The sequence below is a fragment of the Perissodus microlepis genome, chromosome 23 (genome assembly GCF_051167445.1).
Source record: "Perissodus microlepis isolate ML-2025 ecotype Zambia chromosome 23, ASM5116744v1, whole genome shotgun sequence".
In the NCBI taxonomy this organism is placed as follows: Eukaryota; Metazoa; Chordata; class Actinopteri; order Cichliformes; family Cichlidae; genus Perissodus; species Perissodus microlepis.
Genome location: NC_140482.1, coordinates 42376165 through 42394382, shown reverse-complemented (window position 1 = coordinate 42394382; position 18218 = coordinate 42376165). Strand labels below are relative to the sequence as shown.

The 18218-nt window shown below is 46.4% G+C and overlaps 1 protein-coding gene across 5 annotated transcripts in view; it reads right to left on the bottom strand.

The window, feature by feature from the left end:
* The window catches only part of rnf220b (ring finger protein 220b), a 30715-nt gene extending 12915 nt beyond the window's left edge, over nt 1-17800 (bottom strand). For 2 of the 5 annotated variants that reach the window (XM_084922015.1, XM_084922017.1), the window contains exons 1-2: nt 13810-14120; nt 12056-12667 (exon numbers count right to left, since the gene is read on the bottom strand). In XM_084922015.1, coding sequence (XP_084778141.1) covers nt 12056-12647 — 592 coding nt within the window. In that variant the 5' untranslated portion in view covers nt 12648-12667; nt 13810-14120. Of the gene's footprint in view, nt 1-12055; nt 12668-13809; nt 14122-17465 lie in introns of those variants that run through there. The other 3 variants (XM_084922016.1, XM_084922019.1, XM_084922018.1) reach the window with 3 other exon arrangements.
* Nucleotides 17801-18218: the final 418 nt, after the last annotated feature.

Genomic DNA, 18218 nt, shown 5'->3' with positions numbered 1-18218 from the left:
TTTCAAAGGCTGTAGCAGCAGCCTTTGAAACAGCAAGTCCAGTTGCCTTTGACTTAGTGCTTCTACATATCTGCTTTTTATTAATTGCAGAGCGGCTGCAGCGGTAATACCTGCGAGACAAATGTGCTGCTCGGCCTGGTGCTCAATCCTAACCGCATTCGGCGGCTTGGAAGGCACCTACGCTTCCTCTCCTGGCTTGACCTCAGATTTCTCACTGTCCAATCTAATTCCAGCATCCTTCAAAATATCCCTCCTACTCTACAATCAATTGTGTTTAATGTATTAAAGACACTCGCCACAACCACGGCGACCTTTGGCCCCTGCGCAAATCAATGCCTCGTTAGACCGCTAATGATCATTCATTGACTAATAAGATCTGTATCAACCTCTTGTAGCGCATTGATTGGCCTTTGGCCTTTGTAGTGCAATGTGCATAACGCCAACAACAGCAGACAGCAGCTGTAAGTCGCAGAGAGTCAGATGATGAAAAAGCTCCTGGTGGGAATGGACGCCAATCCTGAACCCCAAATAGACTCATTCTGAAGCAGCTCAGGCCAAAACCCTTTCCTCCTGCTCTGCAGATCAATGGACATAACCTCTCTGACCACGGGTCAATCAGCGCACAGACTCCCAACTCCCCCCGCCTCCCCCTCTCGCTCTTTCTCTCTCTCATCTTCTCCATTAGTCACAATTGTTCCATCAGCTGCGGGTGTGGCCCAGCATACATGTGTCCAATCATCTCATTGATGGAGAGTGGACCGGCTAGCTGTGCGACTGCGTCCCTGTGACCACATTTCCTTTCTCAGGACCTCGGGGCAAAGATCGAACCCTGCCTCCGCTCCGACCAATCAATCTGCCCCTCATTGAGATGCATGGCTCAATGATCTTTGATAGTGACTCCAGATTGGAGCGAGGAAGTGGAAGTCAGGGAGAAACTTACAGCTGTCCTTGGGTATGTGTGAAAACACAGGCTTTATTTCTTAATCAAGACCAAATGTAATTAAATCTTGTGGCTTTAGATTAGAAACGTGGGCTCCTCGCTGTTTAGTCTTTACAGACCAGCTTAGTTTACATAACCTGACCCTGAATCTATTTTCAGGACTTCTGGACCAAAAGTCTTTCAAGTCTACAAGTGTGCTGTTGTGTATCCTGATACGCTGAAGAAGAAGAAGCACGCCAGTGAGCACGGGGAAAGATGGTGACTGCAATCACTGATAACAAAGCCAGTAAAGTCGTGTACTTTGTTATCCTAAAACACACGTTACTAGTTGTTTTAGGGTTTTATTTAAACAGGTTTGTGAAATCAGCTGTAGTCCACAGGTCAGGATGTTTGCATGTACTTAAATTCCTTTAAGAAGTTCAAGAGAAAATCCTTTTTTTTAACTTTGGTGTCAAACTGGGTGTTAAAAACTGTGTAAAACTGTGTAAAACTGAGTAAAACTGCGTTGGTACCGAGCGTGTACATTTGTCCCTGTTTAAAATGAGTTACATGATGTGACAAAGCCAAGGTTCACTTAAGGTTAAGAGAAAACTGAGTTTCAGTAAATATTGAGGTTTAGGTGAAGTCGGGGGAGAGTCCGGTATAACCCCCCCAGATCTTTTCACACTATAAAAACAGACTTTTTTAAGCTGAGACTTTAATATTTTAATGAGCCATTAAGACTTAAATATGTGCAGGACATTTGCTCAGACTTACTGGTGCTATTTTACGCTTTTTAAAGAGCTGTGATGTGGTTCTTTGTTCACATGAGGATCAAACGCAGTGTAATTTGGTAACTGAGCGTCTGTTTGGGTCACCGGATCAGCCAAACTTCAAATCAGGTCAAACTTTCCTTTGTACATTTTCAAATTGGTCCTGACTTGATGTAACTTCTTTGTATTAGTTACTCTGAACACCTTATTCCTGAAACAACCATCACAGGGAAAAACCCAAACCAGATGCACAGCAATGAAGGTCAGCTTACAAGAAAAGGTAGAAGAGCTGAAACTGTGGACCACAAAGTGTCAGCTCTCGACTCTGGCATGCTTTTGCTGAGCGCTGTCTGTCAAAGTCAGTGCCGTCACTTTGGATCAGGAAGCCAGTGACAACGGACAGCGACAGAGCCGTTCACCGGCGGTCTGTCACTCATTCTGATGGCGACAACCTGCACTCACAAGACAGCCTGAAACACACAGATATCCGGCTCTGTCTCACTCTGTCAAAACCTGAAGCTCTCTCAAGACTCTGAAGGCAACCAATCTCCCTCTGCAGTTTTCAAAGTTTAACTTAAATGTATTTTTGCCAGAAGAGAAATATGACAATTCGATGACAATATCTACGACACAGTGGCCACCACTCTCCTCTAAAGTAGGGGTGGAATAAGCAGGTGTTTGAGCTGGCCTCTGAAAGTCGGGGATTTGGGGAAAACACCAGCAAATTGTCAGAAAAGCCTTCCAGCAGTAGCAAAGGTTTCCTGCACGTTAGCAACTGCAATTCCTCTGATCTGGTTAATGCAATATTTTTTTATGTAGCAAACAATCATTAATGTTCAATCAATGGATCAATGAGTTCTGCAGTGTTTCTTTAGCACAGGTGTTTATGAGAAAGAGGCAGGATGACGCTAACAGACACATCACAATCCCTGTTAGGCTGAAATTAGATTGGCTCCAAAAATACAGATCAGTATTACCCAGACCGCTGATTAATACACATTAATGCTCGCTCGCTCGCTCTCTCCTATTATTCTGTGGCGCCCTCATCACGTCTCATTTTCATTTCCCTTCTCACTCGTTCTCTCAATTAGTGCTTAATAAGGAGAAAATGAGGGGATTGCTCTGTTGCTTGCAAGGACTCGACTTTTCTAAACAGTCCGAGACAAACACGTGTGTGTGTGTGTGTGTGTGTGTGTGTGTGTGTGTGTGTGTGTAACTCACACTCAGAGTTTAATTAGTGCAGCAGGACTCTGACACTGAAACAATAACAACACAGTATAAAATGTAAGTGACTCGAGCGTCCGCGGACTTTACTTTTACTTTATTACCTCGTCTCCACGTCCGGTTCTCCGGTCCGGAGACGAGCGTGGATGACACGTGTGACACGCAGACACACGCACCGTAGCTTTGCCTCATTAAACAAACGTAAGGCCAGAATTTTAGTGTTTGTAACGCACCAAAACTCGACAGGAGCAAAGCCACCGCTACCTGCCACTCTTATTTAAAACAGGAAAGAAAGAGGATTAACTCGATTTGAACTGTTGCATGAAGCACGCTGTGGAAACGCAGACGAGGTCCACAGACGGTGCTGAGAGGCTACAGAGAAGCTGTTGGAGTATAATAAAACAGAGATAACATAAGCTCTGCTGTTACGACTGACTGGACAAAAAACGAGAAAAAATGAAGATTTGCTTCTACAGCTTCTTTAAAACACGGCTCTCTGTGAAGGAAACAGACCGGCTGAGAAGGAAGCATTTTTTATAAAACTGATCGCATGGATCAGCATCATTATCATCATCATCATCACTCTTCATCAATCAGCCTTAAGAAGCCTGCTCTTAAATTATGTTTGTTCTCCTGTACTCGCTTCATTTGTTTAAAAGTGGAAACATACAGCATGAAGACTGGCAGGAAAAAAGAGGCAATTAAAATATGCTCCAATTAAAAGGAGAAAGATGAGCTCATAAAGAAAGAACAGAATTCATCTGGTTAGCAAGAGAGGAAATGATCGCACATTTAGTAACAACAGTCAGAGAAATAATAACTTACTGTCTTTGAGGTGATTAATACTAAAAACTCCTGAACGTGAGGAAATTGCACAGTTTGCTCAAAACCAACAAAAACCCTGCAGATGCTGTTACAAAGAATCTGTTTTCATTCTGAAAGTGTTTGACTTCAGTCGTGCACGCCAGCGTTTGCCAAGAAACAAGAAAAAAGGTTGAGTCTGATCCACAGCTGTTACTGTGCCGTCTTATTACACTGGATTGTTGCTTCAGCCAAGTCATTTTGACACAAACAAGCACATACGCTGCCCAACTCGCTCCCACCTGTTTTCCCATCACACACCTGTCCCACATGCACTTTGTGCAGCGCAGGTGAGCAGTGGAAACCTCACCCATTAGGCAACAGCACTCTAGAGAGACTTAACTAGTTGCACACTTCAAACAAAGTCTCAATGGTTTGTTTTTTCCAGGCAATGTGTAGCCGGAAAGAAGGACCCCGCATCAGGCCTGAAAGCAGTGTGAGCGGACAGCATCCTACTTTGGCTTCGTCCGTGGGCATCGCTGCAGATAAGACCTATCGCTCTCATCTCTCTCCTCGAGATAAGATCTGATACTGTCAGAAACGCCGCGCGACTGCTGCAGGTACGAGAGGACCACGAGCACCTGGTGCTGTGATACACCTGTGTTTGGGTTAGTCACACTTCCTGAAGGATGTTATTGTGTCTGCCTGGAGGAGCAAACAATTACAGCAGATGACGATGGTTTTATCTTCAAATGCTGGAAAGATACAGATGATTGAGCAGCTTCTCTTCAGTGACCCGCAGACACAAAGGCGAGGTCGTGCGCGATAACTCATCGTGTACAAAGCACCAAATTCTAAAGAAATCCACGAGGACGACGTATTCTTCAAGGAAGGAAAGCACTCGCTGATGTTCGTCGTTCTTGTTTTATCGGTCACGCTTTTATAGGTGAAAATAAAGTTTTACATTTCAGTCCATGTAGAGGTAAGAAAACAAGAGATAAATTACAACAGGACAAACAAGCAAAATGAGAACAACTGCCTTAGAGGTGAGTCGTTGCATCAATCAGCCATTACAGTGCAAACAAAGGTGAGCTGTATATAACGCTGCTGTTGCTGCAACATCTCAGCCTGCAGTGTGAGGCATCCCGGCACAGACGGGCGACTCTCCCGGCTCAGATGCCTTGTTAGGAAAAAGATATAGTGAGCTTTAATACAATGCTCTGAGCAGAGCGGACAAGCTGTAATGGCTTTTGCTGTTTTTGTGTGCGACTGGTAAGAAATGTGTCTGCAAACACACATGTCAGTGTGTGTGTGTCATTTACACTCACTGCCGTGTAGCCGTGGTGAGCGCAGCGCCGTGTGAGCCCCCCCGTCAGCAAACACAGGAGAACAAAGAGGCCGGTGGCAGCGCCAGCGGGTATAGATCTTCTCCGCTGTGTTGTCACTCCGCGAGGTCACGCAGGCGCCGCTCACAGTTCACTCTCCTCCACATGACTGATCAGGAGACTGGACTGAACCGGGCAACACACACCAAGGTCGGCTCAGAAGCAAGCATGCGTGTTAGGAACCTCTAACCCTCAGCTGATGTGATAATGATCCAGCATCAACATTCAGTCTGATTTATTTATTTAATGCCAAAGCACAGCAGCAGCTGCCTGGAAGCACTTTACAGTGAGCCCAGCGCTAACACGAGCAAACTCAAAATAGTTGCTTAGTGTTCTTGTTTGATTCCATGGTGAGCATTCAGTGCAATCCTGAAAGGATCTCATAACGTTTCGAATAAGCAAACACATATAAGCCACAGATTTCTGGCATTTTGAACTCCCTGTTTCCTTATACGACAATCTTTTTTTCTAATAACAATATAATTACGCCTTCTTTTGAAACCTGTTCAAATAAAACTCCTGGGGATTCACAGCTGGCACAATTGCACTGCACATCTGAGTGCGGATCTCATTTTTCAGATGTCGGCGGGATTATTACAGTAGCAGTTATGTAAGATCAGCCTCTGTGAGTCTCAGGATGGCAGCATTTGCATTGAAACAATCCACAGCATGTATCCCATAATCATTCAGTGATTGATTTGTAATTGGGCTAATAAGGTCGTGACCGAGACAATAGGACGTATAAAGAGTCTCTGCTCTCACTCGGCTTCACAGACTCACAGCCGGCCTGCCGAGCGCTGCCTGTGTGGTCTGCGGGGGCAATTAGCACAATCTCCATACTAATGGCAGCCTGTAATGGACACTGCTGAGCCTGCCAGCCGCTGCGTGCGCGCGGTTCCCTTGCATATGCATGTGTGTGTAGGGGAATGTTTGAATATGCGCATATCCTTCCTTCCTGTGTGCAGCTTGGCATCTCCTCAAGATGAGGTACAGATGATGCATCGAGCTTCTGTGCTGATGTATTTTTATGTGCGAGTGTAAGTCGCCCGTGTTTTACTGAGGCGAACCTCGTCTCCTCCCCTCTTGCTTGCAGCTCTAACCCTGCTCCACGGCCACTCATTAGCACCATAATAAAGACCTGAGACGACACGTAAAAGGTTATATACTGCTGGACTGCTGTTTTCCTACCAATTATCAGAGCTGTGATTTATGGCTGAGACCCAATGCAGCTCTCTGTGGAGAATTGGGGGAGTGTTTACACCCCTACACAGCGGGGTGAGGGGTCAGTCCTGCTAAACTTTGACCTTTCAGGCAGAGGTGCATAGCAGAGAGTTGGGCAAAGAGTTAAGCACCGCTGGAAGCGACTTGATCGATCAGAGGGTCTTTAGGATGCACGTGGAAGTAATCTGTGCCGTTTCCTGTGCAGGAACGTGGTTATATAACCCCCCACCCCAACTTTCAGTGTATAAAATCACTCCCTGTTTGCTGAGTTGTTTGAGTTTCCCAACTCGGAGTGTGAAATTTATGCACTACACAACGCCGTCAAGAAATTCCCACACTGGAAGGAAGAGACAGGAGCCCGTGGTGTATAAACCACTTTGCGCTAACAGTCCCACAGTGCATAACGCTGCATTTTAAAGCAGGAGAATTTACCATCCTACTGGGCAAAATGACAATTATTCATAAAAGTTCAAACTCTCAATTTGTTGCTCACTGGAGCAAACTGCTGGTGTCTCTTATATGGATACGCTGACATTTTCCAGGCCCCTGAAGTCACTTTCCCTTTATTCATTTTTTATTTTTTGAATCACCCCAAAAAACGCGCACTTGTTAATCAACAAAAAGTGCCAATCCTGCTCCCTGAGCCACTGAGTGATGTCAGGAAGTCGTGTATCTGGGAGGTAAAACTACCACGCCTGGCGTGCCTTTCACTTATTGGCTTTTGTCGAGCTCCTCCACAGCTGGGAGACTTGCAACAAGCACAATTGACATGCTGTAATGAGGTCTGTGTGTGTCACTGGCAGACAAGCGCTTACACACACACACACATATAGTTTCTATCATATATATGAGTTGGTTGCTGGCTGTTATCCAAGCATGCAGGATTGGTGGGGTCTTGCTGTCTGTCTCCTCAGCGGCATGTGTTTAACCCCAGAATTTGGCCTCCATACCCTCCCTATCTGCCTCGCTGATTTGTTAAGCTCCAGGGACAGGACGAAGGACGTGTGTGTGTGTGCTACTTCTTACCAACACGGGATTCAATCTAGCGAAACACCATCTTTACCCCGAGCATTTCCTATGCGCACACACACGTATGAAGGCTTTGATGTGAGATCACAGGCAGCAGGTCGATCAGCTGCACGTATAGAAAAGCAGAAACGGAGCAAAGAAAAGATGGAAAGAAGGCGTTCGTTTCAACGAGGAGGCTGTGTTAACGACCTCTGAGCCCTGCACTCGTTACAACTCTCGCTCTCTTTATCTCGATGTCTCACACTCGAGCCTTCCACTCTGCAACCACACCAGCTCGTGTGGGACGATCACGGCAGGAGACGGAGGCAGATGCATCAACTACAAGATGTGTTATGACTCATGTTCTGTTGACCGTCTAACAGGTGCTGATGGTCACTGCAAAAAAGACCCCCTCCTCCCCCCTCCTCCCCCCTCCTCCCCCGTGCTACTGTAAAATCTGCTTCCAGACTCACAGAAGTCTCGTCTGTCTGTGACGAGCAGTGTGGTCCACAGCCTCCTGAAGACGCTGGCATGTGTAGAGAACGCCTACACAGACACAAATGCTGCACACTCCATTCGCACATGCACAAACATATATGGGACCACACAGCGCACTTCTACACCAAGACAAACTCCCTGCTTCCAGCCTTCATACGACGGAGAGAAGGAGGTAGAACAAAAAAAAGCTGAGAAGACTTTCCCCTCCTGCCAGGATGAAAGCCTCTTTTAGCTGGGAGAACATTAGGAGGACAAACCACCATCACAACAGGAGGGGGAACAGCCGACCACGACGTGCTCTCACATCAAACGCAGCCACCATTAATATTGTAATGCTTCCTCCCCGAGCGCCGAAAACCAAGAACAAGACTGCAGTGTGGTCAGCGTACGAAGTGCTTACACCATGCAACTTTAAACAGACTCAGCATCGCCTCTCTGTGTGTGATGCTGCCCGGTGACATTTCAGATCCTTTTTTATTTTGTTATTTTTTTATTTTCAGACGGGAGAAAATGATGCTACACTTTTTTTCTATACCGTACTTTCCAATAAATGTGGTCTTATTTCCTTTAGTTCTTCATTTCCTGCCTCCTATTTTTACACATTCTTATTTTTACAAAACGTCACTTTTTGCAATAAACTTTTCTCACAGCACAGAAAAACAAAATCATAGCAAAGAGCCATAAAAACAAAGAAAAGAACAAACCCTGCCCTGACGCATAAGGTTAGCGTGACTGTTGATGCATGCAGTCCATATGCTAGTCTGCCAGATAAGGAGTGTACACATAGGGAATTATAGCAGGTACTATATGTGTATGCATGAGCATTGAGTGGCTGCTATTGATCTCCTGTGGTCTGCTGGGGGATGTAAACACTGCGTCTTTCGACGAGAAGCTCTGCTCGATATGAGCAGCCTTCAATGACAGCTGCACACAAACACGGCAGGCGAGTCCTTCTTATCAAATCAGCAGAAACAACTGCAGTACGAGAGAGGCAGAGGTGTGAACGTGTAATACAAATTACATGCACAATAAGTACATTTTTTTAAATGTGCGTTCGTGGTGGCTGAAGAAGCTGACAATATTCATATTTTCATGACCGAAGCAACACCAGCAGTCCTTAATTCACTTCCTAAGAAATTATAAATAAACTCATGTTCACCCAAACTCGCAGCAGATAAGCTTCGTTTGGAATGAGCTCAAACCCATCATGTGCCACGCGTCACATCTAAGGCGAATATCGATTGTGCTCGAGCCGCACGGCGTGCCAACAACCCGTGAGTAACCAACCATGGAGGACACTTGCACACTGAGCGCATCTGGTGGAGACTCCTCCGAGTGTGTGATGCTTAAATGTTTCCCCGCTGATACCTTCCCGCGGGACATCGTTTCACGCAGGTGAGACTCAGGTGAGACTCTCGGAGCCTTCTCTTCCGAGTGAGGGTAACGTCTCCAGCGGCTCATTCAAAGGCCGAGTTTGGCCCTTCTTGCATGCAGACTCGACACTCGCTCAGGAGATCGTTTAGGCTTTCGTTCATCATTTTTTCCAACCTGACACAAGTAAACATGCAGTATAAAGTACAGTTACCTTTCGGAGAGGCCGTTTGTGAAATACACCAAACAGTGCTAAAGATTTACAACTGACAAGGACGTTTTTTATTTACCAAAAATAAGTTTAATTAAAAGTTTTGTTATCTGCTGTTTTTAATATTCTGTTTGCCTTCGCATGATTTCTGCAGGTGAAGGTGTTCTGGCAGCTGAATCCACTGTTTAAGTGCTGCATCACAACACTAGTGCTCTCAAACATCTGGCTCCCATTATCACAGCTGTCACTTAGCTTTGCCACCACTGTGAGACGCACACACATGCACGTACGCACACACAGCATCTGGCCCTGGCATGTTTTTTGCCACTCTACTCCTCCGGTTTCCCAAACTCATGTTTCTGGTAAAGGAGCATTTTAGTTCCAGCTCAGTCCTGCGGTGGGAAGCGTCTCCCTGAGGAAAATAAGCATGACTCGCTCCAGTGAAGACATCTGCCCTTTGAAAGCGAGCGTGGCTGTTTGAACAGCTGTCAGAGCACACCGTGCATCTCAGACCTTCCCTGATAAAACAGCGGCGAGCCTGGGAGGGGAAATCGACACGAGGAAGACACTAAATGGACAGAAAAGGTGGCCGATGGCAATGACAGGCGAGGCAGGTGGGGAGAGGTACGGTGTACCCGCTTGCTTGTCTGGACTGACAAAGAAACATGAGAGGAAGCAAAACGCGTGGTCACCTGTGCGCCCTGCTGGAGACAGCGCCAAAAATTCCTGCAGATCTTTCTGCTGATGGAAAACACTGAGGAGGAATCTCACACAGGGAAAAGCCATTAGTTACTGTGTGTTCTGACAATATAAATGTTTTTGTATGTTTACAGGACCAAAGGGAATTTGAGCCAGTTTAAATATTCAGGTGTGCTGCGGAGCCACAGAGGGTCTCAGTACAAAGGGCCGAAAATGTTAAATGAAGATTTAAAAAGAAGCAAACTCTGCACTGATGAAAAAACTAAAGGTAGGATTTTATGGTCTGCTTCGTACTTCCGCGAGAGCGTCTGCTGCCGCTGTGTGCGAGCAGCAGACGCTCTCGCACCCAAAGAAGATTTCAAGCTTAACACTTAAGACTTTTGGTCCTGAAGTGACTGTCTGTTACCCAGTCAAGAGGAACAAGTGTATGTCAGACTTAGGAAAGTGCTGGGAGCTCAATTGCATTAAGGCTCTTAGTTTGCCCGAGCTCCAATCTAATTGGATAAAGCTGGAAAAGCAGCTTCCAATGTGCATGAATCCATTTTTTCTTTGGCACAGAGATGCTCCCCATGTTCCAGTCGACCCCGTCTTTTGTCCTTGTCAACATTCCCCAAATGAGATTCCCAAAATCAGGAGGTAAGCACGCACGCACGAGCGCGCCGAGCAAACACTGTCAGGCAGACACACCTCTCACACCAGCGCCGGCTGGCATCTCGTCTTTCCCTGTCCTTATTAAAATTCCATATTGAGATTCCTCGCTGCCACTCCGCCTCCCTGGCCCTGTCACTCAGCTACCAGCCAACGACAAAATCAGCAAGTTTGCACAAAGACGAGCACATATGCATAGAGACACACACACGGCGCACAATCCAAACTTTTCTTAAGACAACTCGTCCCTGCTGCCGCCCTTTATGTGTGGGATGAAAGTTTCCTTTAGGTGAAATGTACGAGAGCGCGTATCTCCCCCTCCTGCCTTTGCCCCCTCTCCATCTCACCCCCACCCCCACCCCCCTCTCATTGTCATTATTTTCGATGGTGTCCCCCTCTGATCTGCTGAGCCTTTGGGTGCTCTCTCCTCTCTCTCCTCCCTGGTCCCTTTCATCTGTCAGGCGCTCCCTTTGGCGACCGCCACTGAGGGGGTTTGATTTCCCATCATGCCTAGCATCGCCTCCCCGACTCTGGCTCCTTCACTCCCTCCCCGCTGCCTCTGAGGCGAGTGTTGTGCCCCCGCGTCGTTGGGCAATTATCCCTGGGAGTAATGAGGAGCGTCTCTCCCTCTGCGGCACGCTGACTGACACCTCTCCCACTCATTTGTCAACAAATCAGACGGCTGGTGTGGGCGGCCATATTGAGCTGAGGGTTGTCGTGGGGAAGCTCAGGCTGAGGCGCATCGCCACGTCTCCCTCTCTCTTTTTCTGTATCCTCCTCCATCCCTTCCTCTCTATCTCTGCCACCTCGTTATCTCTGACAGGGTGTCATTCGTTCCAACTCTCACTCCTCCCGTGTTAACCCTCCACACGCTCCCATGTATTTGTGTTCCTCAGCCACCAAGAAAAATCTGACTTCCAACAGCCCTAATGGTCATATGTGGCTAATGATCACTGAGCTGAATAAGTGACAGCGTTCAATTTATTTGTGTCAAAGCCGCTCACAGCCTGCCTCCGTAAACACTTTGCCCGACTACATGCTGACGACTAAAGTGCAAAAGGGGGAAATGTTTTCAGATATGCCTTTACTCACAAAATTTGTCACCTTTAGTGGATGCAGCTGCAGAGGATATGTTACCCTCACTGGCCCTGTCATGTCAGGGGCGAGCAAAGCCTTTGATGTGCTGGTTAAACGCTGCATACTTTAAAGAAGCCCGGTGAGTGACTGCGCTTTCTCTTTAGATACGAGCTGGGAGAATTGTGCAAACATAACAGCGCGTCGTGTGCGTCTCACTCACTGTGCTCTTTGCGCTCCTCGGGGCTCGATGAAGCCTCTCCATCAGACAGCAGGCCGGACATGGAGAACAGCTTCCTCCCCGACTCCTCCCCAGCTTTGAGGGAGCCTCCGAGGGAGCCAAAGTCAAACTCCTTCCCCTCCACCTCTGGAAAGCAGCTTTTCAGCCTCTTGGCGGGGGTGAAAGCAGACTGGTAACCCCCGGACTCCCTCTCATCTTGAGGCGAGGAGAAAGGCCGGAAGGCGCCCACACCGCTGTGGTTGAGCATGCCCAGGGTGGAGCAGTCCAGGTTTGGTGGGGTGAACTGTGGGTGCAGGTGGAGCAGGGAGGCCGGGAAGTCTCGGGACGAAAAGGTGCCTGACATGGGGCCCTGGCGCTGATACATGGAGGTAAACGTGTAGGAGGCTGAAGGGAAGGGGAGGTGGAGGTCCTTCTCCACAGAGACGGGGACGCCGAAGGGCCTCGGCGCTTGGCAAGGGACAGAGGCGTCTCGGCCAGACTCTGCAGTGGAAGCTAGGACCATCAGGGCAGGGGACGCCAGTGGAGCCGGTAGGTAGGAGGGGCTGTCCATCTTGAAGGGGCGGTGGAGGTCCATTCACCTCCTTTATGCTGGTTCTGAGAAGACAAGGAGACAAAGGAGAGGAGAGAGAAAAGTGTTTGGATGAGACACAAGAAGAAATGATTCTCAGTGAAGAATGCTGACTGTTGTTAGGCAGACAGAAAATTATTTCATTTTGTCAAATTTACAGGAAATTGTTTGATGTCCTCTTTAATGACAAGATCTTGATTTCTTCATTTTGTGAAATACACCCAGTTGCTTTTGTGAGGCATTTTTACAATTACGGGTTTCGACTAATTTCAGCAGAAAAATGGGTTTGAGGAGGCCTACTGCGCCTGTAAATAATTACGACGGGAATAAATTGCCAATAAAACACACACGTAGCTGGAGCCTGCAAAGGATCATTTTGATAGCGAAGTCTAAGCGATTAAATTGGGGAAATCGTGCAAACGCATTTGGGAAAGACGACGATTCTTTTTTCTCCTTCTTCTTTCAGTCGTAATGAACTGTTTGACTTGAAAAGAGAATAAATCAAGACAAATGTGTCCGGTAAAATTAAATTCTAGGAATATTTTTGTTGTTGTTGTTGTTTTTATTCTTTTTTGGCACAAAAGTAATCTGTGCTGACGCGCAAAAGACTGATCCGCTTTAGTTATTGAGAAGTTTGAAGAAGTGCGCTTCATATGAAATGATGAGAGGCCTCAAACAGAAAAAAAGGTTTGGGCCCACCCAACCATTTTTTTTTCTTACATCAGAAGCAAAACTATTCAGGAAATTTACCAAAAACAAAATAAAAGTTGGGACTCTTAAGAGGGACAAAAACGACTTAATTTTTTTAAAACAAAAAAAGTCCCTAAATGAACAAACTGGCAAAATACAGACGAAATGTTGCAAATTACTGACAGTTTTTCAGCGCCTCGTACTTTCTGCTCGCGTCCAAGAGCGCGAGTCCAAATGTGACCCCGGTTTATCCCAGGAATTAGCCTCCTACCGTTTTTCCAAGTCTTTCCACGAGTGTGTTATGAAAGTGGGGGCTTTTTTCTCAGTAACGAAAGCTCACAAGTTCCCTAACTTTAGAAAAACACACGCAACAAAACTTCACATCAGAACACATGGCAATCGAAAAGCCAATTAAACCAATTAAACCGAATGAAGGCGTAATCACTGGAATGATCGCGAAGCATCAGTCAGCACTTACCGTGATGAAGCGAGATTTATTTCGCCGCCAACTCTCTCTCTTTCTCACTTTGCCTTTCTTCCAAGTTACAGTTAATTTCAAGGACGCGGCACTTTCTCCCGGTTACGCAGGAATGAGAGAGGGGAAAAGACCTGCAGCTGCGGGCAGCGTCGGCTTTTCTCCAGATGTTGTGAGTGTTTACGAGTTAAGGCTGAGATGAGGCGCGTAGCTGCTGTGTTCCTGCGCAGGATCGAGGCATCAGTGAGTGGACTGGCTGCGGGTCGGTCTGTCTCTGTTGGTCTGTGCGCTCTGTGTGACAATCCCCCCTCCACCCCCTCTCTTTCCACTTTACCCTGCCCTCTTTCTCTGTAGCCTCGTCCCCCCACCCCTCTCTCCTCCGCGCTCTCCCCCTGAGACACGCCGCGTGCGATGGACACTTTCAATTTCTCGTCCTCGCTTAAGGTGAGTTACAGTGAAATTGAGTCAAAAGAAAAATGCACTTATCAGCTGCCCACAGAGTAGGGGTGGGTGGGGATAAGAAGAGAACTTGGGGGATTAAAAGTGTCAGATTATATCTGCGAATATAGAATCAAACGTGGTAACTTTCACTGAAAACTCGTGAATATCCGGTTATTGTCACCTGCGCTTCTTAACTCGCAGAGTCGAATCCACCACATCGATCTGAGTTTATGAAGGACATGCATGCACCAAAATTAAACTTTTCAGCCGCTTTCAGTGCATTAGTGCTATATACCAAGTTCACCAACTCATCACTTTCTGTGCGCTCGCGCGCGCGCGTGTGGCGCCGCTGCTTTGAATGGCAGGTAAATGAGTTATCTGTTCCTCCGTGGCTCACTGAGCATGTACAGTCGCCAGCCTGTGTGATTGACACTTGGGAATATTCCCTTTTGATGAGACACAGTGCAAACCAATGGTATTATTTGTCACAGATAATCTGCTTTCAAGTCCAACACATGACGCGCGGCGTAATATCTACATTATTCATATCTGATTTCCAGCACATTGTCAGAAAGAACAGCTCAGAGCGCCACAAATCAGCCCAAATCACTCTTAATTTGTTTTTATCGGTATTGGTATTGCTTAAAGACTTTTTGAAATAATGTAATTGAAATAATTCCTTATTCCCTCGAGCCAATCCAGAGGCTTTACACTGCTAATCTAATGTGACACGCAATTTCCGTCTCTCAGACGATTGCTTCCCCTCAGGTCCCTGTCTTTAATGAACAGCCATTTGGCTGTGAGCCTGTGTGCCTGCATTTGTATGTGTGTGTGTGTGTGTGTGTAATCAGAGAGCGAGACACAGTCCTGAGATAGGAAATGAGTGAAATGGGAATATCCCGGCCAAGGAGACACAAGGAAGAGGGTTGTGGGGAAACATAGCTTGAGATCAGTGGCTTCGCTGTACTAAATCAGCCTGAAAACACACCACATAATTGAGATGTAAAAATAAACACTGACTCTCTCGATGGCATTAGCCAAGAGTGAAGAGGGCCACCGTTTAGCCTGGACAGTTCAGCTGTCTCCCGCATCCTTAAAATGCTCCCAGAGATGAAGCTTGCCATGTGTACCACTTCCTTTCACACCCAGCCGCTGGTGGAGAGGTGGAGGGCCAGACAGCAGATGCAGACCTATAAAGGGACACGTAAACCAGAGTCCAGACCGACTCTGTCGCCGTGTTGCCCTCGGACCAGTGCGGGAGGGTGCAACACATGTGTCCCTCGTGACAAAGCAAGGTCATTGCTCCGCTTAGAGAGCTCCCTCTCATTCAGTCCTTGTTGTTTTGAGGTCACACATGCCGTCACACACCCGCACACGCCAGGGGTAAAGGCGAGGATTAAACGCAGAGGATTCCCAAACTGAATGACCTCCGTTTAATTGCAAATGTGTAATCAAAAGTCACCTTTTTTGGAAACCCCTCCTCTGTTGTTTGGCTGAGAAACACCCAAAATATCCTAATTTGCCAAGTGATCAGTGAACACCCGCTCCCCACGAGTGGCTGCATTGACATTACGATTATTATTTCTTCCCCGTTCCTCCAATTTGCCCCGTGTGCTAGTGGCTGTGGGGGGTGCGCAGTGGATGATGGGTGTGTGTCCTGCAGGCCCAGTGAAGTGTTAATGATGTCCCCGCTGCCTCAGCCAGGTTACGGCACAGGGACCGTTAGCCGCCCAGGGTAACTGCACGGCTCCCAGAATAAATTGCCACCCGAAGCCACGCAGGCTGGTCAGCCAGCCAATTACAGGCCTGCCCGCTCAGCTGAGGATGATGGGATGCGATGTTAATTGTAAGCTTTCATTTTCTGGCAGGAGGTGAGTCACTTGGCTGTCTTCTTGACTGCCGTACACACGCAGAGCATAACATCTTAATGCACGCAGTTTATGCTTAGATTGTGTGTGTGTGTCTTTTTGGTTCTGGTTTATGTGGTCATATTCATCTGCCCCATCTCGCTCCGTTTTTTTCTTCCTTTAAAAGAAAATTGAGTTTTGAATCATTTACAAGCAGTTTTAATGGTATTTAAATGTCACAGCTTAGTTTCTGTGGTCTTCAGTGTAATTCCCAGCAAGTAAGAGATGAGATGAGGGGAATTAAATCAACATGATGAGAGTTCTTCACTTCTTTTATTAGGATGCCAGAGGTCATCTGTAGAGTCTTTTAACTTTCTCAATTGGAGTAGTGAACAGTAAATCGTCATGTTTTATTTTTTTTACTCCGCCTTTCATATCAGTTGTTGTTGCTTTTTTTCTGGGGCACTGGATAAACTAAGTTACTGCTGTAATCATTCCCACAGACCAATTAGAGATAATTACTTTTTGCTGTGAGACTCACAATGTCCAATTACAGCAAAATGGCTTCAAAATTCATACAATGTTGCCAAATTAAAAGCAAAATGATATAAAAACGGGCCGAATGATTATTGTTTTGTTTTGGTGGGTGTACCTGCTGGTGAAGTTAAAGGAGAGCCGGGCACAATTCAAAGTCTCACCGACGGTAACGGGAAGAGCCCCGGCAGGATGGGCAGAGTGGCAGCATCAGCAGTGAAGAGGAAGAGCGCTCAGTTCTCTGGAGTCAGTCGGGTAGTAGTTGTGCAGCCGAGTGCTACACTCTTCTCAGTATATCAACATAGAGACTGTCTGGTAGCAGTGCTATGGAGAGAGAGGTTAGCTACTATATTAACATACAGAGAGACAGCGCAGAGCAGAGCAGTCTGCCAAAGACTCAGCAGTGGAAGTGAGACACAGAGAGGCCATCGACCAGACAGCTGCAAGATGGAGTGGAAGAGAACGTGTGAGAGATGAGCTGTCGAACATGTGACGATGTGTGTGTGTGACGGGTCCCCAAAGCAGCGTGTGAGCGTGAATGTGAGCAAGAATACAGAGAGGTGCATTATGGTCTCAATCATTGATCGCTTCCTCCCGAGGGGGCGGGCGTCTGCCCTCCGCCACACGTGTAAACACACTCGGCTGTGTGTGTTCACATTCACAGCACACTGTTGTGTTTCCTCAACTTTTGTCTCTACTCTGCCGCCAAATGTGTGACGGTTTAAGGATCCCACAACTTCTTCAGCACTTTCAGGAATGTGTCTCAGACACGTCACGGCTTTTACTCGAGCCTAGTTTTAGGAAACGTGACGGTGATAAACTGAAGGAACGTTTTACCTGTGGGATGCATCGCTGATAGGTGTGGTGGGATACCAGGTGATGTAGGACTCATGAGTGACGGGAAGGACGAAAGGATTAGAAAAGAAAGACAAAGTGACGCAGTGGTTAAAGGTCACGGTCCAGTAGAGGCTGCAGATGCAAACAGCAATAAGAAATCATACTGTACACCAACACGGTTACTTATTTACATCGTGCTTTCAAAGACACGGGGACATTTGTTTTTGTTACCTCCTGCAAAAAAATAACCATTATAACCACATACAATGCTGATCATTGTTTGTTGTTTGCAGTGCCAGAGAGAAATATATGTAACGCATTATTCAGAATAATGTATTTGACTAAATGCATTTAGTTACAGCTACAAGCTAAACAGGTCTTAATAAGCAGAATTAAAACAGCTGATTTTCCATCTTCTGTCTCATAATTCTGAACAAGTCGTCAAAGTTCCCACATCTAAAAAAAGAAATAATAATAAACCCAGCAGAGTTAAACAGGCTGTTGTTTCATCGAGAGAAATATTTAAATATCGCAGAAAGAATAAAATACAGATCGTCTGTTGGAGGTAAACAGGCCTGAAAACAGTCCAACCTAAATTTGCCAAAACAATTACAGCAGCTAAATTCAGAGTTTATTAAATACAATAAAAAAATATTTTATATATTTATTATTATTATTCTTACTATTAATTAATGATGATTTTACCCGAATTATTATCAACATATAGCCAGCACAATATTTATGTCAAACAAC